Source organism: Mirounga leonina, unplaced genomic scaffold (assembly GCF_011800145.1).
Source record: "Mirounga leonina isolate KUSES-001 unplaced genomic scaffold, KU_Mleo_1.0 Mir_363, whole genome shotgun sequence".
Lineage (NCBI taxonomy): Eukaryota > Metazoa > Chordata > Mammalia > Carnivora > Phocidae > Mirounga > Mirounga leonina.
This window is the reverse complement of record NW_023270707.1, coordinates 1,032,484-1,057,002: the sequence shown is the minus strand read 5'-3', so window position 1 is coordinate 1,057,002 and position 24,519 is coordinate 1,032,484. Positions and strand designations below refer to the sequence as shown.

Here is a 24,519-nt window from a genome sequence, read left to right as displayed (position 1 = left end):
CCTCCTCTTCCCCTTCCTCTCATCTCTTCCTCCTCTCCCCACCCCTACCCCCTCTTCCCCATTCTCTCATCTCTTCTTCCTCCCCCCACCCCCACCTCCTCTTCCCCATCCTCTTGTCTCCTCCTCCTCTCCCCACCCCCACCTCCTCTTCCCCTTCCTCTCTCACCACCACCAACAGCAGCAGCAGTTGCAAGCTCAGCATCTTTCTCATGGCCACGGACCCCCAGTGCCCCTAACGCCTCACCCTTCGGGCCTTCAGCCTCCTGGAATCCCGCCCCTCGGGGGCAGTGCTGGCCTCCTGGCGCTGTCTAGTGCTCTGAGTGGGCAGTCTCACTTGGCAATAAAAGATGACAAGAAGCACCACGATGCAGAGCACCACAGAGGTGAGAGGCCTGGCAAGCCAGATTAGGACTTGGTCCTAATACTCATACAGTGCTGCAAAGTTGTGTGCACCGCTAAAGAAAGCCCCACCCCATACAGAGAGCAAACAATGAGCTAAGAGGAACTGTCGCAAAGCTTGGCCACTGAAACCCAGTTCTCCCTGGAAGTTTTCAGGGTTTAACGTGGGCATCTGTAGATTTCTCGATCTCTTTAGGTTGCAGGCATCTTGACATCTTGGCAACTGCCTAGTTAATGCCAGCGGCCTGTACCATATTATGGAAAACTGTTAACTGCTTAATTGGGTAATTTTCAAAGAAAGTAATGTTGTTAAATGGGGCGCAATAAGAAGTTAAATTTGAAAGTGAATGTGTTCAAATGAAAGGTTTGATAATTGCATCTGTTACTACTTAGTTTCATAGGCTTTAATTCTAGTATGCATTAAATATTGGGCAAAATTGCACTTGACTAATTTTTTGAAGAAAAGTAATTTATTCTGTCAAGAAATAAAAAAAATAGGCTTTGTGTATGGTTAAACTGTAAATCTTATGTTTACAAAATACTGTAATTTTCAGGAAATCACTGTATTAGGAATGTGCAATGACTTATATAAATAAAAGCCATTTTTAAAACTGTTTGGGGCTTGTGTTCTAATTATTCCCCCCTTTTTTTTATTTCTGTTCTTGCCTCTGTGTCTGAACGGGCATGTCTGTGCGTTTCTTGGTAACCTCGGGAGCAGACAGAGAACCGGGCACAGTAAGTACTCAAACGCCTGCTGTACATAAACACATTGCCCTTCCAGCAATGCACCCCAAGCTGCCTTTCTTTAAACACGGCCGCAGACACGCATATGCTCCCTGTCTCTCTCAGTGACCTGGTTTTTTTCTTTTCTTTTCTTTTCTTTTTTTATATTATGATGGTCTACCCTCCCTCCCCCCGACCTTTGTGGTTTTTTTTAATAAAACTTTTGTGAGATGAGAGGGACATGATTTGGAGGCAAAGCTGTCTGCTGTGATTACTCACTTGGAAATACACTTTGATCTGTATGTGCCCCAGACCCACTTTAAAAATATGTTTATCATTGCATTCCGACTCCAGGTTGCCTGGAGTTTTAAAAGAGTATTCGTTTTTGTCTTAAATCAGTTTTACAGGCAAGAGGTCACAATCCATATGTGAAATTGGTTAGTAATGTCTTATTTCTACCTACACCATTCATTATCCTCCTCAAATGCATCTTAGTTGCTAGGTTTCCATATCTAGTTTTCTTTTCGTAATTGTCCTTGGAGGGTGAACTTGAACTTAAATTTATTTTTGACCAAAGAACTGAGCGTCTAAGTAAGCTCTGAAGAACAAGGAAACTCCGTGGACGGAGGCTCTAGGCTTTATAGGGTTCATTTTTTCATCGGCCTAAATCTTACCCATTTTACATACTGCACGTTCAGTCTGTACGTGTATCTGCCAGTAAGCTATGGGGAGATCGAATCTAAAATGGAGTGAGAAATTGGCCCCTTTTCAGCGAGGATAACCTATAATTTGTGCCTCCTTTCCTCCTCCTTTCCTTTCCTTTTGAACATGGCGGTATTTTGGCCAGGTCGAATCTAAATATGGTAGCAGAATTGGGATATTGAACTTTTAAATCATTCTGATCCTTTTTTTTTTTAGGAGTTTGGGGGAGGGGGAAGATAGGTGAATCACTTGTGTGCAGAAAGTTCTTTTTCCCTCTTCTGTGTAGAATAGTGGCTACTTTTAAAATTCTCTTTGAGACTGATTTTGGTGTTACTTTTTTTGTTTTGTGGTTTTTTTGTTTTGTTTTGTTTTTTGTTTTTGAGAGGGAGAGAGATGGGGGATGGGGCCGGAGGGGCAGAGGGAGAGAGAGAATCTCAAGCGGGCTCCATTTCCAGTGCAGAGCCCGACATGGGGCTCGATCTCATGACGTGAGCTGAAATCAAGAGTTGGTTGTGTACTTTATGTAGCAGGATTCTTTGGGGGCAATGGATAAGGGTGAAAAGATGGGGTGGCTAGTTTTAAAATTCTCATAAGTTTTCTCTGGAAAATGTTGGGAGGGAAAGAGGGGAGAAAAAAACCCCAGCTAGGGAATAAAATACCCTACTCCTAAAGTACAAACCTACGTGAACTGACTTTAATCGTGGTGACTTTTATGTTTGTTGCCATCTCCGTGTCACTGTAGATTGTCCTCTTTCGAGCCATGTTCACTCAATAGAATGTCAAGTTAAAAACCCTAATCCTGGACCGAAGAACAGAGATGGCAGGAGATGTTGAGAAAGCTCCTGTCCCGTAGTCTGCTGCAGGTTTTAATTTATTGAACTGATTATAGGTTTGGAACTGTATTTCTAAATTAGCTTTCTGTTCTCGGTACTGTTTCATCTTAAATCACTATATTTGTCGAGTGCTTGTGAGATGTAAGACAACACAGGAAATGTAGCTGTAGTTAGGGATATGTAGGCACACATATTACAAGCCCTTTCTCAAAGCGTTGAGGAAAGGTGACAAAAGTATGAGAAGATCTCGGGTTGTAGAAAGTTTCAGCGAAAGTTCTAGATAGTTGTGGAAGGGGTACCATAGTATGTATTTCTCTGAGATGCCATGGCACGAGTGATGAGCTGAGGTGTGCATGCTGAACCCAGTAGAACTGCTTTCCATAGCTCTGCTTGTGTGTCTCCGTGTATCAAATAACCTGTTTGTATTTTTGGCTGACAAATGTAAGCAAGAACTTAATTCACTTGCGGAAGTGAGGGTGGGGTGGAGGAAGGGTGAGGAGTTGTACCCTCCAAATGCAAAACAGTCCTTACATTTCGATCCGTTTTTAGGTCCTCAAGTTGAGTTCACTGCCAGTGAACTTTCAAATCAAAATATGGTGGATACATGGCATAAACCAATCTGTACAATACCATAAAATGAATGGTTATTTAATGTGCTCTTTGCCTGTCTCTTTCACATCAAATTTTTCACAAGTCTGAATGATAATTTTATTTTCAGAATAAGTATACATACTGTGTTTTCCGCCTAATTATTATAGACCTCTCTTGGTGATGATGATATAAAATGGGAAAACTGCACTAATTTGTAACCTAAACATTTAACTCGGTCTGTAGAGGAATGAAACTGTTCACTGTCCACTTATGTAAGTGGGGTTTCGCTGCAGTTATATAAAATGAAGTAGCTCTTTAAACTTGTGTAAAATTGAATATGAGAAGCAGTGGGTAATGAGAGGATGTGTACTGCTAGTGACTAAAATATTGTAGTACTTCTCTATTTAATAAAGTGGTTTGAATTATGAAGTCAAATTTTACTAGGTGAAAAAGTCAGTTGATTACCCTATATTGCTGCTGTTTTTTTTGTTTTGTTTTGTTTTCAAACCAACAGAGTAGTGGTTTTCAAACTTTACGGTCTCAGGATCTTTACATCTTAAATTAAAATTATTGATGACCCCAGGGAATTTTTCTCTGTGTGGATTACAGATTTTGAAATTTTTCTGGATTAAGAAATTAAAAAACAAAAACAAAATCACTTTAACTGGTAAAGAGCTACTTAATTTGTGTTAGCATAAATAACTTTATTAATGAAAATTAACTACTTTCCCAAACAAAAAATTGTAGTGGGAAGAGTGGCTTTGTTCTACTTGTTTGCAGGTATCTTCAGTGCCTTCAGTTTGCAGAGAGGATAGATGTAGTCTCATCAGCTTCCGTGTCCTCTCTGTGGCAATACATTGTTTTGGTTGAGGTATAGGAAGAAGATCTGCCTCCGTAGAGATTGTAACAGTCTCTGGGAACCTCAGGGTCCTTGGACCAAATGGGGAACCTCTGTCATAAATAAGACTGAGGAGTTCTGAGACATTCCACGCTAGTATCTGGTCCTTATTTTTTTTTTTTTTTCCTGCTGTTCTCTCTGTATTGAACAAACATGATAATTATCTGTATCAAGTGCAGCAATCAGGGACTTTTGTAGACCCAGAGGGAATGTGAGTGTGTATGGATTTTCATCTGTGCATCTAAACCTGGTTTGTAGATAGTTTGTATTTGTTTATTTCTAGTGACAAAATTATTACATTTGCTAGCTTAAGGTTATTTGGTAGGAAAACAAACGAGCCTTACTGTAGCCTGTTTTAATGTAAAGCCCAAGAAAAAAATGAAGGTAAGGACAGTGAAAATATGGACACTGTTTTTTAATTTTCTTCTTTTTGAAAGAGATGAATGATGAAGGGAAGAGCTTTTAAGAGGGTTTATTTTGCTATTTGGCTGTTGATTTTAAATTAAGATCTGACTACTGTTTTTACTAATTTGCAAAACTTGTTTGCAAGTTTTTTTTTTTTTTTTTAACATAAGGCTACTTGTCAGAGTGCTACAGTTGAGCAAAGACATGACATGACCTAACAAAAAGGACTTTATTTCTTACGTGGTAATAAAAACTTTGGGTATTTCAATTAATGTAAAGATGAATTGTGTTCAGTTTTGGCTGAAGGCAATCTTCCAGTAAGTCTGCTTGAAAGACCTGGAATCAGAGTTGACAGAGCATTTGTATGGGTCTTGAAAAAACATGACAGAACGTGTGCTTTGATACTCATTCGTTTAACAAATATTTAGCGAGCACGTACTACGTGTCAGATACTGTGTGAGGCACTGCGTGTGGAATTGACCCTTGAACCACACGGGTTTGAACTTTGCGGGTCCACTTATGTGTGGATTTTTGTTGATAAACACAAGACGGCACCGTATGTGTGTTTTCTCTTCCTTACGATCTTCTTAACATTCTCTGGCTTACCTTTAAGAATATAGTATATAGTACATGTACAAAATACGTGTTAATCAACTGTGTCATAGGTAAGGCTTCCTGGTCAACAGTAGGCTATTAGTACTTAAGTTTTGGGGGAATCAAAAGCTAGGTGTGGATTTTTGACTGAGATGGGGGGCACACCCCTAATCCCCACGTTGTTCAAAGGTTAGTTGTACTTGCTGCCATTTTGCAGTGATATCTTTTAATGTCACAGGCACATATTTGTTAAATCAAGAACACTGGAATGCCTAACACGTGTGATCACTATTTGGAACGTTTGGAAGAGGGAGGAGATGATGGGGATAGGTGTCTGGGAGAGACTCCAGAGCACAGGGTCTGTGGACTTAGGCGGGGTACACATGTGGGCTTCAGGAGGTACTTGAACCCCTCTAAAACTGTGTGCATCATGTTCTGGGTTGGTGCTCCTTTCTGTTAATTGTGGAGAGAAATGATAACTTTCATCAAATTCTCAAAAGGGGTCCCTGGCCCCGAAAAGTGTTACACTGTTAATGTATTTAGAGGTCATAATGGTGCAACACCATCATCTTACCAATAAGACACCAAGCTCAGGGAGGCTAGGTGCTTCTAATTATACAGTTAATCAATGGAGGTAGAGATTTAGATTATGTCTTTCTGAGGAACTGGGTTGTCACTCCTATAACTGACTTTGTAGAATTATCGAGTTCATCTTTAGAACTTAAAAATAGTGATGACAGTCATCACTTGATTTAATATGAGGTGGTATCTTTATTTTGTGTTTCTTCTGGAGCTGTTCTGCTTAACTAGTTAATTGGTAAGACCAGATCCTACTAGATCCTACTAAGGATCACCCATGATTTTCTTCTCAAATCACACTGAGCACTACAGAGTGCAAGGAGAACCTAAGACATGAGTCTCTTTGTAGAATACTTCACTGTTGGCTTTTTTCTGAAATTTTGCTTTTTTGACTATCACATTAGCTCCCAGTAGCCCTTCGAGCATGGGGTGATAAAAAGAACACCGGTTTTGGACAGAGGCAGACCACAGTGGTGTTCTGTCACGGACCAGGTGTTTCATCCTTTGGAACTTTCCCCTAGCCTCATCTATAAATTGGTGATGGAAGCTGCCTCATGGGGTGAGGGGTTTTAGGGACCACAAACAGGAAGTCATCAGACAGAGCGTAGCAAGCCTTTCGGAATGTCCTCCCTATCCTCTCTACCTGCAGAGTAACAAGACAGCCATAAATGCATCATTAGTCATGCTCCATGTAGTTACTGGTGGTTTCTTTTCCTGTTTTCAAATGTGTGAGGCAGTTGTGGAGATGTGGGCCGTGACTGATGTTTCTCAGTGCGGAGAGCAGGAGACAGACCCCAGCCCGTCTTGAACTTGGCTGGGCTCATGATGCTCAAGTTCATCAAAGGAGGAAGTATTTCTGCCTAACTGTTTGTTTATCCCCTGACTTATTTCAAGGAATCGCCTAGAAGTGAAGGATAAAACTGAGATGAGTCACCTAAAATGTCAATATTTAGGCACAGTGGAAAACACTAAGTTTTCTTCAGTTGTCTCAGCAGATTTCCTTTTTGGCAAAATTTAAAACTATGTGCTAAAAAATAGCTCCCTGCATCACTGCCGTGAGAAGGGTGAAGCCCGGAAGAAAGGAAAGCGACAGCAGTTTCTAGATGGTTGGGAGTGGTCTGTCCTGTACTAGGTGGAGGTGTGTCTTTACTGTGGACACCGTAACTCACCGGGGAGGGTATCGGGGCCCATATGTAACTGGAGAAATGTTCAGGTTTTATCTCACTGTGCTCATGGTAAAGATGGGCATCAGGCATCTTGACTCTAAGAAACCAGAAAGCGGGTAGAAAACATTACCTCCCTCCGAAACTCTCTTCAGATTTCAGTTTGTTCTCTGTAATTAGAAAACGTAACTTAAGCCCACCATTGAGAGCAGGTTTTTAAAAATTTTATTTTCCTTTTGGCCCCATGATCATTTTTATCATTACTTCTGAAACGTAGTAAGCAGGAAACTCTGGGTCTCCCGTCTTTCAGATGAGGAGAGGTGGAGGTGAGTGCCGTCAGATACCCAAGTTAACTCACCGGCAAGTCCTGACCCAGTGCTTTCTGGTTTCTTTGTACTAGAAAGTTTGTCCTCAGGGACTAGAGAACAAAGAGCGACAGTGACAGCTAAATAGTAGCTCTACGAAAACTGCTTTTAAAAACAGTTTGAAATACAGATTTGATTTTTTGCTGTCACCAAGGTCCTGATGAGGGGAATGAAGTTGTCATGAGGGCATTTAAAAATTATTTTGAAATAACTATATTTATTGTCAGCTCTAAAGTGTGTGTGTGTGTGTGTGTGCGTGCACGCACGTGTGTGTGTGTGTGTGGTGTGTTTTATTTTTCTTTACCTGAAGCGGTGGAAGGGCAAACTGGGGACGTTGCGAGTGATGCCAGGGTATCTGTCTCCTGCACTAGTACAGCTTCCAGCTCACCTCTTTACTGGGTCTGTATGCCTTCTACATGGCTAGCTTCCCTTCTGGGAGTTCTGACTGAACCACTCATCTGCGTCTGACAGTTGCAGAGTTCCCAGATCGAGGTGCGAGAACACGCGGGGTCCTTTCCATATTTTGCATTCAAACTATAGGAAAAATCGATGTGTACCCTTCAGATCTGCCTCACAGGCAGGGCTCCTGAGATGTGATGCGGTTGCCAAATGGACACATTTCCACACATCTTCACTTTCTTACCCTCCTCCCCGTTGACAGGTGGGGATCCTGTTAGTTTTAGGGGTTAAAAACGCATTTGTTGAAATGTCAGGCAGAATCTGTGAATGACCCGTTGGACTGAAGCGAAAAGTACAGCGCAGGGGTGACGGCTTAATTGGTACCAGGTGTAGATGGAGAAGGCACACAGATGTGATGGGGGTGCGTCACTGCCTAATTGTTTTAATGTTCACCGAGAAGTTAATTGTCAGTGTGGAGTGTGCGAGCAAATTAGGTTCCCACTGCCTTAGTGTAACGGAGGATAAATGAGGTGTCATGAGTTTCCAGTCTGTACCTCTGACACAAATGCTTTTCCTGCAGGGAGGAGAAAGATCCCAAGGGGAATCGGCATGGCAGCTAAAAGAAATCCATTTGAATAATGTGCATTATTTTCACATTAGGGAGACCTGTCTAGCTTTTGCTGTCTCCATGAGCGGGTTTTCCTTGCACAGTTGCTGCTGGTGCCTTCAAGGTTTAGACATGGTTGGCAGAAGACTTGCTTTGAGGTCTCAGAATCGATGAAGGAAACATGAAGGCTCTGTAACAAGTATTCTGGTAACACTGACAGGGTAACACTCCCTTAAACCTGCTTTCTTTCATTTTTTCTGGAGTTTACCTTCCAGAGTATCTCCGTTTACGTGAACAGCCATTACTGTTAAATTGCTAAAGAAAAGCAAAAGTATTGGAACCAGCATATACGGACGGGTTTTTATCCATATTGAAGCATCTGGGTCTCTCTGCCTCGATCTTGAGTAGTGGGTATTCAGAGCATGAAATAGAAACAGCATTGTCCAGAACCATGAGAATAAAGGTGACACAGATCCAAATCGTGATGTTTTCTTTTGATTCAACTGAATCCCAAGTGCAGCAGGCTCTGATGCTTTACCATTGGAAGTTCTTCTATGAAGGTATGGGGTAATGATTGCATTTGGATGTTTATTTTTGCTTTGGGAGAATAATCGTGCACTTCTACCTACTAGGTTCAAACACTCTGCCAACTCTCTAGTTAACTTGCACCCAGAGAACTATAGCAGAGGCTAGTCCTGGTATGTGTGTTTATGAAACATGGTTCACCCAGTTAGATGTGATCTGGATTTGGCGACTGGAGCTGGTGTACCCCAGTTGTAACAGGAGAAGTTCTGTTACTTTTCCTTTTCTTCTCTGAGTAGCTCTTGTAGTCTTGTCACTGTTCTTAAGCATCACGTCACTGCAAGTGGGAGAAATGACCCTCAGGAAGCATATAGTAATGGTAGCCAACAGTTGGCCTGTGGTCAGTGAAGGTGCACACTGCGATTTTAAGTTCTCCAGTTTTTTAAGAGGGAGAGTTCCCTTGGGCTGCATGTTTTCTCGGTCCTTGCCCCTCATCTCTTCATTTCATGTGTAGTTTCCACCTACAAATAGAGAGAAAGGCACACCAATGGGGCTAACAGGTCTTGTGGACCCTCTTTCTGACTCTGGTACTCAGTGCTTCGGGGGGGATCTTTTTTTCTCCAGAGACCTGTCAGATATACCTCTACTTTTATTGTTTGACTTGGCTGCATTCCCATCAGTGTGTGCAACGTGTAAGATACAGAAACTCATCATGGTTTTAGACTTTTAGTTTGTTTTGAAGTCATAGTGTGTTTTCCGACCTTGATTTGCTCAGATTCGTAATCTCCCCTGTGGGCTGTATAAATGTCCAGTTTTGAGCTCTGGTGGAAGACACAAAGTAAATAAGATGATTTTGTTTAGTTAAAAAATTTTAATACAAAGGGAAACTATATATACAGTCTCAAAAATCCCAGACCTTGGGACATTTGTAATAGAAATCTGCCCAGTAATTACTGTTTCTGAAAAATTCTGGCAGACACTTAAATTTTACCAGCTGCAAGGTGAATAAAACATTGAGTTTCTTGGCTAGCATTAGAGTGTATCAGTCAGCGTGGTAACTCTAGTTCTCATGCTGATAAAAAAAAACCCAAAAAACCTCTGATTCACAATTAAATATTTATTTCGCAGATTAAATGTTTGAAATTGAACTTTCCTTGATGAATGCTGTTTGGTAGATTAAAGCCTTTGAAAATATGGACCCTGGGAGGAGAAGTCTGGTGGCAGCTAAGTCTGCAGAGGTCCTAGCGGCCATGAGTGACATCGTGTGAAGAGGTGCTGTGGGTCTCTGGACCGCTTTGTTGCTCTCTGCTGAGGCCTGTTGTTGTACGCATCTTGGGTTATAAATGGCAGGATTCATGAGTGGAAAGGCAGGAATTTGGGACTGTTTTCAGGTCATTTTAATGTCGAGTGTAATTTTTTTAAGATGTTGACGGTTTTCCTAAAGTGGCATAAAACCAAGTGTGTTTGTGTGTGTGAGAGAGAGACTGTGGTTTGCGGGGGGCGGTCAGAGAAAGCATGCAGCATGCACTAGGCATTATTATGTCACATTAGAATGTTAAATGGTTAAATGTTAATGGTTAAAGAGCCAGCGTGACTCTTAAGTGATAAGTAGGTGGGGGCAAGTATTTTATGTACATAAATTGAGTATAAGAATCACTCCTCTGGGAGTGGAGATGCCTTGACTTTAGGTAAATCGCCTCCCCTCACTGGTCAGCCCCCAGATAAAGGGGTGGGGGGATGAAGAAGATGAACAATAAATCTTTTAAGGTTGCTTTGGCCTCTTCAGAGGTGTGATTCTAATTAACCTTCTGTGTTTCCAGTGCACAAGTTTTGAAAAAAAAAAACTTAAAGTCAAGTAACCTGAGTTTCATTGTTTTGCAAATGGCTTCTTCTTAAATGTTGATTAAATGTTAAATGTGATACTATCTTATTCTAGTCCAGATCGAACAAATCAAGAAAGAATCAAGATAAATTTTGAAAGATCCAAATGATATTCATTCAATACCCAGGTAGAATCTTTTTATACTTAAAATGTGTACAAAATGGCTCACAATGACCATCAGTATGACTGTTACTCCACCCCTGGGTCATGAGGAACATAAGCTGGTGTGTGAGGAAAACACAGAGCATGGGGAGGGGGGCGGGGCGGGGAAATAAAACTTCTGGTATCATGAGACATCCAGTAATACCTGTGAAGTCACTTTTGGGTTTCTAGGGAGCACACGAGGGAACCATGAGGATTAGGGTCACCTAGGCAGTCGTTAACCAAAATAGCTGTTGTTGCTGACAGTGAAGTTCGTTAGGCTGGAGCCATTTGCTTAAATCAGGAACGACAGGGGCGCCTGGGTGGCTCAGATGGTTAAGCGTCTGCCTTCGGCTCAGGTCATGATCTCAGGGTCCTGGGATCGAGCCCCGCATCGGGCTTCCTGCTCCTTGGGAGCCTGCTTCTCCCTCTGCCTCCCTCTCTCTCTCTCTGTCTCTCATGAATAAACAAATAAAATCTTTAAAAAAAAAAAAAAATCAGGAACGACAACGAAAGCAGTGTCAGGGCTGGCAGATGTTGGGGACAATTACACAAAGAACAGGTTCGTGGGAACAGGGGTGAAAGGAAGTGGCCTGTTTTGGGCGGGGCTGCCACGTGAACCAGCTCCCCACTTGCTCCGGACTGTGGTTCCCCCAGGCCTTCCCAGCCCACCATCTTTGCTGCCTTGTTTTGAATGCATTTTACAGCATCAAAGTTACGATGAGACACTGTGTTTTGCAACTTGTCTTGAGTCTGCCATTTTGAATGGAGCCAATTTTCACATAAGTAGCGGTGCTAATTACCAGCCCTGTCCAAATTTAGAGGAACTTCCAGAGCTTTTCAAAACCTATTCAGATTCTGGCCTCATTTAAGCCGTTCAAGCAGGAATTACAGTAGTAACTTCTAACATGTAGAAGCAGAGGCCTCAAAGCTTGACAGGCTCCAGGGTCCAACTCTAGGACTGTTACTGTTTCTAACAGAAATTGCATTGTTGCTAACAGAAGCAAAGTTTACTTTTATGTTTACAATACCACTTGACTATATTAAAAAAAAAAAAGAAGATCGTTAAAAAGCTATCTTTGAATGGCTGAGCAGTTTGGATGCCCAGCGCTGGTTACAGCAGGAAGGCTTCGAAGGTGACCCTGTGGAGAGAGACTTCACTTTAAAGTTGCCAGTGGATGGGGCGCCTGGGTGGCTCAGTCGGTTAAGCGTCTGCCTTCGGCTCAGGTCATGATCCCAGGGTCCTGGGATCGAGCCCCGCATTGGGCTCCCTGCTCAGTGGGAAGCCTGCTTCTCTCTCCCCCACTCCCCCTGCTTGTGTTCCCTCTCTCACTGTGTCTCTCTCTGTCAAAAAAATAAATAAAAATCTTAAAAATAAATAAATAAAGTTGCCAGTGGACACAAAGTCTGTGCCACATTCTTCTGGGCCCTGGGGCAGATGTAAAGTAGAGTGCTCTATGGTGCTGCCCTCAGTGCATCAGGTCAGAGTCTGGACGAGGAGACTTTGGAGAGCTGATAAGATCTAGAACACGGGCAGGTGCACTGGAACACTGTACACTGTTTACACCTGCGTGCACGCTGCTGTTCCCCTCCCGTGGCTCTGCTTTTTGGAGTGCACGTTAGCACTTTCAGGAGTTTGGTTAAGTCTCCTGTGTCCTATCAGCCAGGGGGTCTGGGTCGGAGGGGTTAGTTTTTAGCAGACACTTACCACGGTCTTCAGTGGAGGGATCTGGCCAGGTCACCTTTCAGCCCCACACACTGTGCTAAAGACATTACTCTGAGCTACTCTGTATTGAATCACACGAGTCCCTCCCTCTGCTTTTATGTAAGCCTCCTGCATTTGTGTAGCTTGACCGGTCATGAATCAAAGCTCAGCTCGCCTCACTGTCAGCCCCTGCAGTAGGCAAAGAGGCCTCAGATGGCCCCCTGCTCCCCAGTTTGATTTCCTCCTGTGTGTAGTTGAGCTGGGAATGTTCCCATGGTGGGGTCCACAGTTTTCATGAGGGAACTTAGAGACCCAGCCACCTGGCTGACTACCTTGGTATGGTTAGGAGCGAAGTCACCCCTTCTCTCCCCTCCCAACCCCGCTTTTAAAAATTTGCTTCTGGTACATGCCATTGCTTTAGAGGTGGTCTGACTTAAAGGTTTCCCCCAGCCCCTTCTTTTTTAAATTGTGGCAGAGAAAGGTAACATAATTGTCTGTTGGCCCTGGACACCCCCCGGGTAGTTCTCCAGCCTCTTTCAGAAATTGGGGTTATCTGGGCTTTGTGCAGGAGATTTTTGCACAGCTCCTTCAGTATTGTTCAAGGCAGTAACACATCACTGAACAAATTGCCCCCTTGCGCATGCTAATCATGTACTTAAAAGGACTCATTGTAACATGTTCTGATGCTTTAGCCTGAGGGGAGATGGGAATTGAAGGGATGTCAGATCATGTCATGTGACCCCCCAAATATCGAAAATGCCTGTTTTCTTTGGGTCAACAGTTTGTACTCAGCACATGGGAAGGAAAGTATCCTGTGTGGTTGGTAGAAAAGATTAGTCCTTGTTCCTGCTTTTGTGTGGGGGGAGCTGGCCTCGCTGTTGAAGATTCCCTGGCTGAAATACTCGCTTCGGGTCTTGAATTTCAGTGCTATTGGCGAGGAACACCAAATCTTATTTCCAAACAGCAAATTGAAAGAATTCAAAAGAGTTCCTTCATTGTTGCTGTGGAAAATGTTATTTGCCTTTTAGGAAGCCATGCTGTTAATCCCACCTGCTCTCTGTGTGTCTTTTTCGGGGGCACACACTGTCACAGTCACAGAATACGCCTGATAGAAAAATCTCAGGGTTCCGCTCCTAGGCCGTTTACATTCCTGGCCAGGAAATCGCAGTGGGAAAGAGTAAAAACACATCCCCCTGTAAACAGCAAGCTCCCATCTCTCTAACAGTAAAAAGAGAATGGAAGAGCATTTTGAGTGAGTAGGGCCTGAAGGATCCACCAGGCTCTGGATGGCTTCATTGCATAGTCAGGGTCTCCCTTTTAAGCGCTTACACCTCTCTAAATGTTTGCCGTCAAAGTCTTCAGATGAGATGAATTACATGGAGTCAAAGTTGGTGTAGGTATCACCTTTCTTAAAATAGCTATCACTTCCAGGTTGGGTTTTCATGCGTACAAAGAGACCTGGGAAGGAATCTTTGATTAATTTTTTTTCTTTTTTTGTGTGTGTGTCTTACAGAGTAATTCCCTCTTGGTCCCAGACAGTCTAAGGGGCACAGATAAACGCAGAAATGGACCTGAATTTTCCAATGACATCAAAAAAAGAAAGGTGGATGATAAGGACTCCAGCCACTATGTAAGTAAATAAAGGACTTGAAACAGTATTTGTTTGCTTACTTGTTCACCTTCTAAGTGAGCATACAAGCATACTCGAAGATCATAGTGATAATTCCACATCCTTTAAAATAATACTATCAAGAGGATAGGTTCTTAGAAGGGTACTATTTCCCTCTAGAGCTGTGAACTCTGCTCGGTCAGGCTCATGATTACCTTTTAGGCCTCCTGCCTAAGTTCCTCATAAGAGGGGATAGCAGCGTGCAGGGGCCGGACCTCCAGCCTGTGCATTTGCATGGGGCCCTGCTCTTAAAGGGACTTTTGCCCGTGGTTTGACACTCTGTCCTCACCATCTTCAAATTCTCAGTTTTTGAACCAGGACCTGCATTGTCATCTGTCCTGGGTCCTGCAAATTTGGTAGCCCGTCCTGCTAAAATAACCAGGCTAAAAACATGGCTGTCACAGAGCACCTTTTTGGATGCTATTCTGTTGACTTATTCAGGCTCATGTTCGGTCTTGAGGCAGAGTTCATCCTCTTGAACAGCGAGCAGTTTGGCTAGGTAAGTCCATGGTAAAAACGGAAAAAACCTCGGAAGCATCTAGATCAGACCCCGCAGATTGAGAATGCATGACTGTGAAGGGAGGGCTCTTGACTCACACCTAGCTGGAACCACATTTCATGAGGAGAGCAAAACCAAGCCAAATGGCAATTGGCTCGAGTCTGAGGGTCATCAGCATTGCAGCTGATAAATGACTTGGAGTTTTCTTGTGTATCCCCAAGTGTGTCTATTTCAAGACGGACACATTCTCAGGAACAGGATGAGAGTAGAACCTGGGATTAGCCCACTTCCCGTTGCTTATGGAAAAAGCGGCTGGCGGGTCGGCAAGATGGGGGTTACACACGAGGCCCCTCTGCCTCCTGCTGGCTGGTTCAAGCCAATAGCTAACAGTCTCTAGTATTTCCTGAGCGACAGCTTGTTTGTGCCACATACCATGTGCTTTTACATGGATTTTTTCATTTGACTCTTCAAACAGCTCTGTGAATTCAGTACCGTCGCCTCCATTGTAGATAAAGAAACTGAAGCACAGAACTTGTAAGTGATTTGTCCCAAGTTCAGAGTTAGTGGTGGAACCTGGAGGCAGTCTAACTCCAGAATCCATGCTCTTGATCACTATGCCAGGATTCCCAAGCTGAGGGCCTCAGAGAGGGTATTTTTTTTTTTAAGATTTTATTTATTTATTTATTTGAGAGAGAGAGAGTTAGTTAGCCAGAGAGAGCACAAGCAGGGAGGAGAGGGAGCGAGTGGGCAGCCTGATGTGGGGCTCGATCCCACAACCCCGGGATCATGACCTGAGCTGAAGGCAGACTCCTTACTGACTAAGCCACCCAGACGCCCCTTGGAGAGGGTATTTTGCCAGAGGTCCTTGTAATGGTCCACACTCTGCACTGTGATAACATTCTGAGAACTTGGAGTTGTAGGTTCTCCCCATTCCAGTCCAGGGCTTTGTAGCACATAATGTTTGCCCCTCACCTTTGCCCACAGCCGGTTTCCCCTGCAGGTACTTTTATATATGGCATCAACTGTTAATAAGCTATTCAAAATGTCCATGATGTGCAGAAATTCGGAAGTTGCCGGTAATACAATTTTGAGTTGTGCATGAGGCTCGTGTAGATATTTAGTGGTGAGTGATCTAGAATCCATAGCTCTGCATTACTGTTTTATAACCTGCTCATATTAAGTATGTCCAGATGTATAGGTAGTTTGAGGGTGATGTATTGAGTTGATGTTGGAGAATCTGGGGCAAAATCCTCAGACCTTAGCTCTCTAGTGACCAGCCTACACTGTAGTGTGAAGGTTCACATTTGCAGAAGGGTCCAAAACAAACCTAAGATTGAAATTACAGACTACTCAAAAACTCACTTCATAGTCCCATCATAATAAGTGAGCTGTTTGCTTCTTCTTGCTAGTTTGTATACTATGTGAACCTTTTTAATAAATTTTTTTGTAAGAAAACCTTTTGGATTATATTTTTTTTCACCACCACCATATTTGGGTTCTTTTTTTTAAGATTTTATTTATTTATTTGTCAGAGAGAGCACAAGCAGGGGGAATGGCAGAGGGAAAAGCAGGCTTCCCTGCTAAGCAAGGAGCCTGATGCGGGACTGGATCCTCGGACCCTGGGATCTTGACCTTAGCCGAAAGCAGACACTTAACCAACTGAGCCACCTAGGCATCCCATTTTTTTTTTATATTTATTTTATTTAATCTCTACCCGCAATGTGGGATTCGAATTCACAACCCCAAGTTCAAGAGTTGCATGCTCTTTCAACTGAGCCAGCCAGGCAACCCCCGTCTTTGTGTTCTTTTTTTTTTCTTTTTAAAGATTTTATTTATTTGAGAGAAAGAGAGATTGGAGAGAGTACAAGCAGGGGGAACAGCAGAGGGAGAGGAAGAAGCAGGCTCCCCACTGAGCAGGGAGCCCAATGCAGGACTCAGTCCCAGGACCCTGAGATCATGACCTGAGCTGAAAACGGACGGTTAACTGACTGAGCCACCCAGGCGCCTCTGTCTTTGTGTTCTTAACACCTGAAAACGTTTGTGCTTTTCTGTGGTCTTTACTAACAGAAAAAGCAAATCTTCTTTAGTTTTATTTTTTTCTTTTATTACATGAAAATATTTCTTTCAGTAGGCTGTTATTTTGAGTTACCCAGGCTTCCTCGTTGGTTATAATTTTATGTTGTTGTAGTGAATTGCATGGTGCCTTAACAACAGTGATTAAATTAAATCTAGTAACATCCTATTGAAGAAAGTAAATTGGGTCTTCCACATGTAAAACTCTAGGTATAGTTAGAAAAAAACATGTAAAAGATACGAATTTAAAGTTGAGGGTAACTTTCTAGCTGGACTTGGAGGCCCCACAGAAAGCCAACATGGCTCATATTTGCACTTGTACTTATTAGTACAAATTGTCAGACCTTCATGTATTTGTAATTGACAGTGATTCAGTAAAAGGATTGTGTAGATCATAAATTAGTGACCTACTCCTTTTTGAGAATTAGGTGAGATCCTACTTCTTTCATAGGCTCATTGTATCACTCTGTACTAAAGGACAGGAGGCCTTTTGGCTAAGAAAGTAGACTTTCTCAGTCTGCCCTAAACTCGATGTAGGAGTGAGCACATAGTTGAATAGCTTTTCTAAAGCTTTTTCAAACTTAGGACAACCTTGCAGTTTCCTGGGTTAGCAAATTTTACAGCTTTATGAAGAGGGAATACGAGCCCTCCTGCAGGATGCGAGTGCCTTCCAGATTTTGCCATCCCGTGTTCTTCCATCTCCTAAAATATTCCATGCTGATTGCAAAAGATTTTTATTCTTAACATAAGGTTAGATCTTGGTACGTTATCCCAATCAAGTTGATAGCTTTGTTGTTTTTGGTTTTTAGTGTTCCTTTTTTTTCTTTCAGTAATGAGTAACCCCATGGGAACATGGTTGAAGTTTCTCTTTATAATTACAAATTGTGAACACTAGATTTGTTGGCTATCTTCAAGATGGTACACACAAAGCAATGACACGAAGTCATGTTCTTAATTTGAAATCATGTTCTTAATTTGACATCCAGTGGGAAAAGAGCCCTGATAGAAGGCCATGGGCAGATTTCAGATTATAAGAGATGCACCTGTTGCAAACATTCATTGAGCTCTTACTGTGCACCCAGTGTTTGCAACTTGCTCTCACCTGAATGATCTATAGCAGGTATTCTACTGCAACAGTTCCTGCCTGTGGCTTTGGGTAGCCCCATGTCAGGTAAGGGGGGGGGAAGGCAATCTGGCAATCTGGAAGGGGACCTGTAGGCATGTCCTGGGCCATTTTTTCAGTGTGTCTGCTACCAAGAACTATAGGAATTGAACTGGGCCTCCAACCCTTTAATAAACGGCATGAACATCTTTTTTTCCAGGACAGCGATGGTGACAAAAGCGATGACAACTTAGTTGTGGATGTGTCTAATGAGGTAACCACACATTTTCTCAAACTTTATTTTCAGGGTGACTTATGAGAAACAGAAAGTAGAGCCATGGTATTTTGGTTTCTCACAACTTTGCACATTAAAAACTTAGTGGTTGTTCATAGATGGAGCAATAGTGGTCTGACAAGAACTTTGGTTTCCTTTAAAAAATATATATATATATTTTCCCAGTCATTTCGGACTCCTAAGTTGGGTGCCTGGTGCTCCTTTCCTTCCTGTGCCCTCTGGGCAAAGTATTTGAGCATGAGGACGCTTAGGATTGTTCCTGGATGTGCTTTCCTCTGTGCTGTCTTCACGGTGTGTTTGCAAACACCATCCTGTTAATTATAACAACATTGCTAGTCAGGGGGCACACTCCCAAGTCCCCCAGATCTGAAGGACTTAGAGTGGCCTCCTTTAATTTAGAGAATTAGTGTGGAAGTAGAGTCCGTAAAGGGCAAGGTCCGTCCGTTATGAGTGAAATCACACAAGCTTTGCTTATACTTGTCGAGGACCCTTCTTCTCCGCGAGCAAGCCCTGCCCATTCACCCAGGGAAAATGGGATCGACAAAAACCGCCTGCTGAAGAAAGATGCCTCCAGCAGCCCAGCGTCCACGGCCTCTTCGGGAAGCTCCACTTCTTTGAAATCCAAAGAAATGAGCTTGGTAGGTCTCCTGAGCCGTCACTTTGCCCATTCAGCAGTGTATTTTTCTTTGCGGTTCAGAGGACCCGAAAGTATTTGAAATGTGGGCTTTTACGGAGTGAGAGGTATATTTTTAAGTTTAAAAGTGAGACAACTCCTCCTGCTCTTTGTCCCACATGGTGTTTCCTTTCTCCCTCTCGGTAGTGTGTCTTCGGCCGTGATTCGAGAGAGACAGCAAGCTTCCATGTCCAGTGCTGTCTTATTTGGGGGATGTGCAACCTCATAGGAAATTGAAGTCCTGAGTTTACCTTATTTTAGACTGACCCACTGTGTCGGGGCATGTTGGGATTGGGTTTGGAGTCAGAATGGGGATGTACTCACGCAGCCTCCAGAGAAGCCTGGAGCAGGTGCAGGGAGGGTGGAGCCTCCGAGCCTGCTTTCAGCCATTCAGCAAATAGTGTGGAGCGTGTCCTCTCTTAACTCACAAAAACCGAGCCATAACGGTCCTGCATTTGATTCGTATACAGCCTTCCTAGGCATTATCCCATTTCACCGAAGGGGAGGAAAGCCTGAGGAGCTTGCCAAGTTTACACTGCCCATCAGATCCAAGGCCACAGGGAGCTGCGGTCTCTCCCTAGCCCCATGCATGCTGTTTGCTGCTCCGTAGTGCTCCTCAGACTGGGATTTAAAGGAATGAAAGGTTGAGATGCAGAGGATGATGCCCCGGGACCCTGTTACTGTCACACTCCTGAAGGCCTCTGTGCTAATGGGTCCGCACCCATTATGTAGGCAAGTGGTGGCAGTGCTTACCTCCACACACATCTCTCAGACGGATAGAATCCTTCTAGGGGTTTTGCCTTTGAGATGCTGGTTTGTTTCTCAACAAATCCACCGCCCTGCTGCCTCTCACCGTTAGTCTCAATCCCATTGCCACTAAAAGGCAAGATTAGAAAAGGGATCCTCCCTCTGACATTCTTGGTGACCCAGCCATTTGTTTCTGAGTGACTGGGAATTTTTCGCTGGGTGGTCATCGTTCTGACTTGGCCTGGATCCAAAGTCCACACGCCTGATGGAAAAATACTTTTTAAAATAAAATCTGTGGAGGAAGAAGTGTGATCATGTTCTGTGTCTCTAGCTAGAGTTTTAATTCTGGCAGGAAGAGGAAAGGTCAACATTTCTCGCTCACAAGTTAATGCTGTCAACATTGTGTGGATTTATGAAAATTGGCTGAGGGAGTAGCTAGAAGGTGCCCAGTGTCCCAGCTGCTGTTGTGATAAATTGTGTAATATGGCTTGGATTAAAAATAATACTCATTTAATTTGTTTAATGATACCAGCATGAAAAAGCCAGCACGCCTGTTCTGAAATCCAGCACACCGACGCCTCGGAGTGACATGCCAACGCCGGGCACCAGTGCCGCTCCAGGACTCCGTCCAGGCCTCGGCAAGCCTCCAGCCATGGACCCCCTCGTTAACCAAGCGGGTAGAGCCTTGCCTCTTGTTGTGCTTTGTTTTGTTTTTCCCTTTCTGGGCTTGACTCGTTGTCTGTGCCCTCCTGACGCCATTTCCCCGTGAATATGAGACGCACTCAACTGCCTGCCTCCTTCCTATCCCTGAAAAGCCATGATAAGAAACAGATGTTTGTCCTTAGGTTCAGCAGCTGCACCCTGTTCAGTCTCCGACTGTTTACATTTGGCTCTCTTTCTCCCCCCCCCCCATCCAAATCCTAGGGACTTCAATAAAGTTTCCGATAATTACTCCGCCCGTAAGCTCCTTACAAAACTGTCACTGCATGTCTGAGTTCCCTAATACTGACCGGAACGGCCAGCCCACGTGTGCTTCTTGCTTACTTGAGTTGGCCGGGTTTCTCCCGGTCCATCCCTCAAGAATCTGTGGTCTCTCTGTCAGTAGAACCTGGGAGGGTTTCACTGAGACTCTAGCCTGTGAATCAACTGGTAACTTCTAACTCTCTCTTCCTTAACACCTTGGGCCCAGAGGAAAATAAGCCCCAGAATATTCCTCCTAAACCCAGGCTTTGGTTTAGGTAATAAATCCAGGGTCAGGTTTTCATCTGGAATTGGTAGCAGGGAATGGAAAGGAGAAATCCTGGATTTTATCAAAACCTTCTTTTGAGATTAAGTCAGGTAAACAGGTAGTGAGTGCCCTGTGCCTTGGTTTGCCTTCTGTGAATTGGGTACAGTACTGCTGTTTAATTTTAATTGCCCGGTTTCCCAGTGCTGCCAAGCCAAGGATGAAGTGCGTGGGCAGTGCTTCTCCTGGGGTCTGTTCTCCCCTGGAGATGAATTCGGCTGAGTTGGTGGTGATGAACCCCCCCCCACACACACACACACCTCACCCAAGCCTTCCTCCTTGTCCTCGCCCCTCATGAATGGCACTAGAAGTGACTCTGGAACTGACGTTCAGGCTGAGTCACATCACACGGCTTGTGCTTCCTTTCAGCCGCCGGCCTGAGGACGCCGCTGGCAGTGCCCGGCCCGTACCCCGCCCCGTTCGGGATGGTGCCCCACGCCGGCATGAATGGCGAGCTGACCAGCCCCGGCGCCGCCTACGCCAGCCTGCACAACATGTCCCCGCAGATGAGTGCAGCCGCTGCCGCCGCCGCCGTGGTAGCCTACGGGCGCTCCCCGATGGTAGGTGCTGCGGGCAGGCCAGGGCCGGGACCCCCGCCCACGCCTGCGAACAGAGCCCCAGTGTCCCTGAGCCTGCCCGCTGCCATCAGCATGCCGCTGCATTAAGTTAGGGCGCAGCGCTTCTGGGTTTGCTGTTTTTGTGGATGAAACAAGGCAGTGTTTAGGAGCTACTTTGGCGGTTCAGGGGACATCTGGTTTTCTCCCCCCAAGTAGATTTTTTTTTTGGAAGGCAGTGGAATGACTCAAGTAGCTCACAGAAGCCTTTTCATTCATTTCTTGAGGGTTTTTATTTTCCCCTCTTTAATTCTTAGGAAAAACTATTTGAGAAGCTGTAATGTTTTCTTTCCGTGTCTATATTATCCTTTAAACCCAACAGTGTGACTCAGGTGTAAGCAGTGATCTGAAGGCAACAACGAGAAAACAGAGGTGACTGAACCCTGGGGCAGCTTGCCCATCTTCTTGCCCAGCCTTTTATGACTATGTAAATAGCCTCATTTTTGACCAGAAAGATACAAAACTATGCAAAGGGCAAAATCGACTGTAATCCTCAGTTGCATCCGGGAAAGGAAACAGATGATAACCTGTATCAAATAGAAGTCCCTATATATTTCTCTTGGCTATTTAGAATATGTCATGTTCAGTTTTCTCGTCTCCCCTCTTCAGATGGCATGATCTCCAGTAGTTTGGGCTGATAGTGAAGTTTGTGGGTTTTTTCCCCTCATGTCGCACTAGTAAGAAAGGCTGTGCACTGGGGACAAGATAGTTTAAAGCAAAGTGGGCAGCTAACGGACTAGATAACCTTCATTAGGGCATGAGTGTTTAAGCAGTAACTTAGGCCAGTGGTATGAAACTGGGGGCAATTTTGTCCCCCTAGGGACATCTGGTAATATGTGGAGACACTTTTTTTTTTTTTTTAAAGATTTTATTTATTTGACAGAGAGAGAGAGACAGTGAGAGAGGGAACACAAGCAGGGGGAGTGGGAGAGGGAGAAGCAGGCTTCCCGCTGAGCAGGGAGCCCGATGTGGGACTCGATCCCAGGACCCTGGGATCATGACCTGAGCCAAAGGCAGACGCTTAACGACTGAGCCACCAAGGCGCCCCGACACTTTTGATTATCAGAAGTGGAGAATGCTATTGGTACGTAGAGTGTAGAAGCCAGGGATGGTGCTAAATATCCCAAGACAGCCCCAAACAACTGTCTGGCTCAAAACATTGATAGTGCCAAGGTCGAGAAATCCTGACTCAGACAACATACTGCTCTCTGTACTTGCTTGGCCAAGGCAGGACATCCTAAGTCCACAGAAAGTATTTACTGTGGGAAGCTGGTTCTCGATGTACAAATAGACCACACTCCAGCCAACCTCCCCAGAAAGAAGCATGGCTTGTCATATTTACAGGTGGTTATATTACTTCTTGCATTGTAATTTTTTTTTTTTTTGAAAAATGTTAGCACATGTTACTGTTCCTGTTTATGTTTCGTTGGAGATGTAGGAATTTCTAGTGAAAAGTCTTTATAGATGTTCACAAAGTGCCTACTCTGCATAAACTGAGTCTTCAATGTCTTATTTTTGTTTCCAGGTTGGGTTTGATCCTCCCCCTCACATGCGAGTACCTACCATCCCTCCAAACCTGGCAGGAATCCCTGGGGGGAAACCGTAAGTACCTCTGACTCTTCAGTTTTGTTTTAAAGGCAGTTACTTAGTCATGGCTATTAGCAGACTAGAATTCCAAAGGGAACACAGGCTTGGACGTTTCCAAGGAGATTTCTAGTGTCTTTTCCTGAGGAGCGTTAGCACTTTCTATAAATAGGCACCTTGTAGGTGTCATGCCTCTGTCTTCTCACTATGGGTGATCTCATGCATTTAGTTATTTCTGGAGAGAAGCTGTTGTAGACGGGGGCCAGGAGGGAGGCAAGAACCGGGGGTGGTTGGCCCTCCTTGCTTGACGCCTCTTCAGAAAGCTACTCTGCTCTGCCTTTGGTCAGAGCGTAGCTGCTGGAGGTTTTCAACAGGACTGTGCTGTGGGCAGTAGTAAGCTGTCACCAACTGTTGAGATCTCTGAAATTGGAAACATGTCATCTTTCTACCTGGCTCAGTGCTACCTTTTCCTTATTTTGGTGGAAACTGGAGTTATATGAAGGGTAGTTGTGGCGTCTTTTGGATCCCAGCGTTGGAGGTTGGAACCTCCCTGCCCACCCCTCCCCAAGCCCCAATAAAGTTTGGTGCGTGCTTGACTCGGAGAAGTCCAAGATTACAAAACTCAGAGTGGCTTTGTGGGAAAGCATGAAAGATGGATTAAAGGGGCAAAAGAGCATTCAGAATTGAAAAACCCCGTTGGTTATTCTTCCGGGGTCACTTAAAATCACTTGCTTCCCATATGTTAGTAATTAGAAATGAGATTTTGAAGAATTTCTGAAGTCCTTAATTTCCATACAAAGCAAAATTGAAATATGGGGGGGGGGGGGTCTGTCTTACTTCCCAACATGTACTCTGCTCTTCTGTAGGGCCTTTTACAATTTTGATTTTTCCAAATAGGGGTATGCGTCATAGGCCTTCAGTTTATTTTCCTTATACTCTCTGCCTTTGTGTGGTTGCTCTCAGCTTTCATTTATGTGTCTCCTGCATGTTGCATATTACATTATTTTGAGTGGTCCATTCAACTACCTGGTCACCTTTGTGTGATTTGAATCAGAGCCTTTCTTCAAATAAACCAGCAGCATGAGGAAAAATGGAATCCTTACTCCATCACCTGCTTTTTGGAATCCTTACTCCATCACCTGCATTGCCACGGCTCTACTTTACACGCATTATAATATCTATTTCATGGTAATTTGATTCATGATGAAACAAGACTTTTTCTATACTAAGAACTGGTAGAGAGATGTTAAGAACTTACAGTGACATCTAGGCCCAGGGAAGAGCAGGATTAGGGGGTGGGACAGTGTTGTAAATGTTTTCTTACCTTGTAGCTCTCTTCTGATTGAATAACCTTGAACTGCTATGTTGTTTATTTTCTTGGGTCTGCCCCTCTGCATCCAGCCTGGGATGCCCCCGGGCCCTTAGTGGGTATTTCTTATCCGTGGTTTCTGGCAACGTAGCTGTCGTGTG

The 24,519-nt window shown here is 44.0% G+C and overlaps 1 protein-coding gene across 6 annotated transcripts in view; it reads left to right on the top strand.

Moving 5' to 3' along the window:
• TLE1 (TLE family member 1, transcriptional corepressor) overlaps positions 1-24,519 on the top strand; it is an 89,307-nt gene that overhangs the window by 44,117 nt on the left and 20,671 nt on the right. For 4 of the 6 annotated variants that reach the window (XM_035030364.1, XM_035030359.1, XM_035030361.1 and 1 more), the window contains 8 exons: positions 179-383; positions 1,118-1,134; positions 14,022-14,138; positions 18,072-18,125; positions 18,632-18,784; positions 20,099-20,243; positions 21,221-21,411; positions 22,991-23,067. In XM_035030364.1, coding sequence (XP_034886255.1) covers positions 179-383; positions 1,118-1,134; positions 14,022-14,138; positions 18,072-18,125; positions 18,632-18,784; positions 20,099-20,243; positions 21,221-21,411; positions 22,991-23,067 — 959 coding nt within the window. The remainder of the gene's footprint in view (positions 1-178; positions 384-1,117; positions 1,135-14,021; positions 14,139-18,071; positions 18,126-18,631; positions 18,785-20,098; positions 20,244-21,220; positions 21,412-22,990; positions 23,068-24,519) is intronic. The other 2 variants (XM_035030362.1, XM_035030360.1) reach the window with 1 other exon arrangement.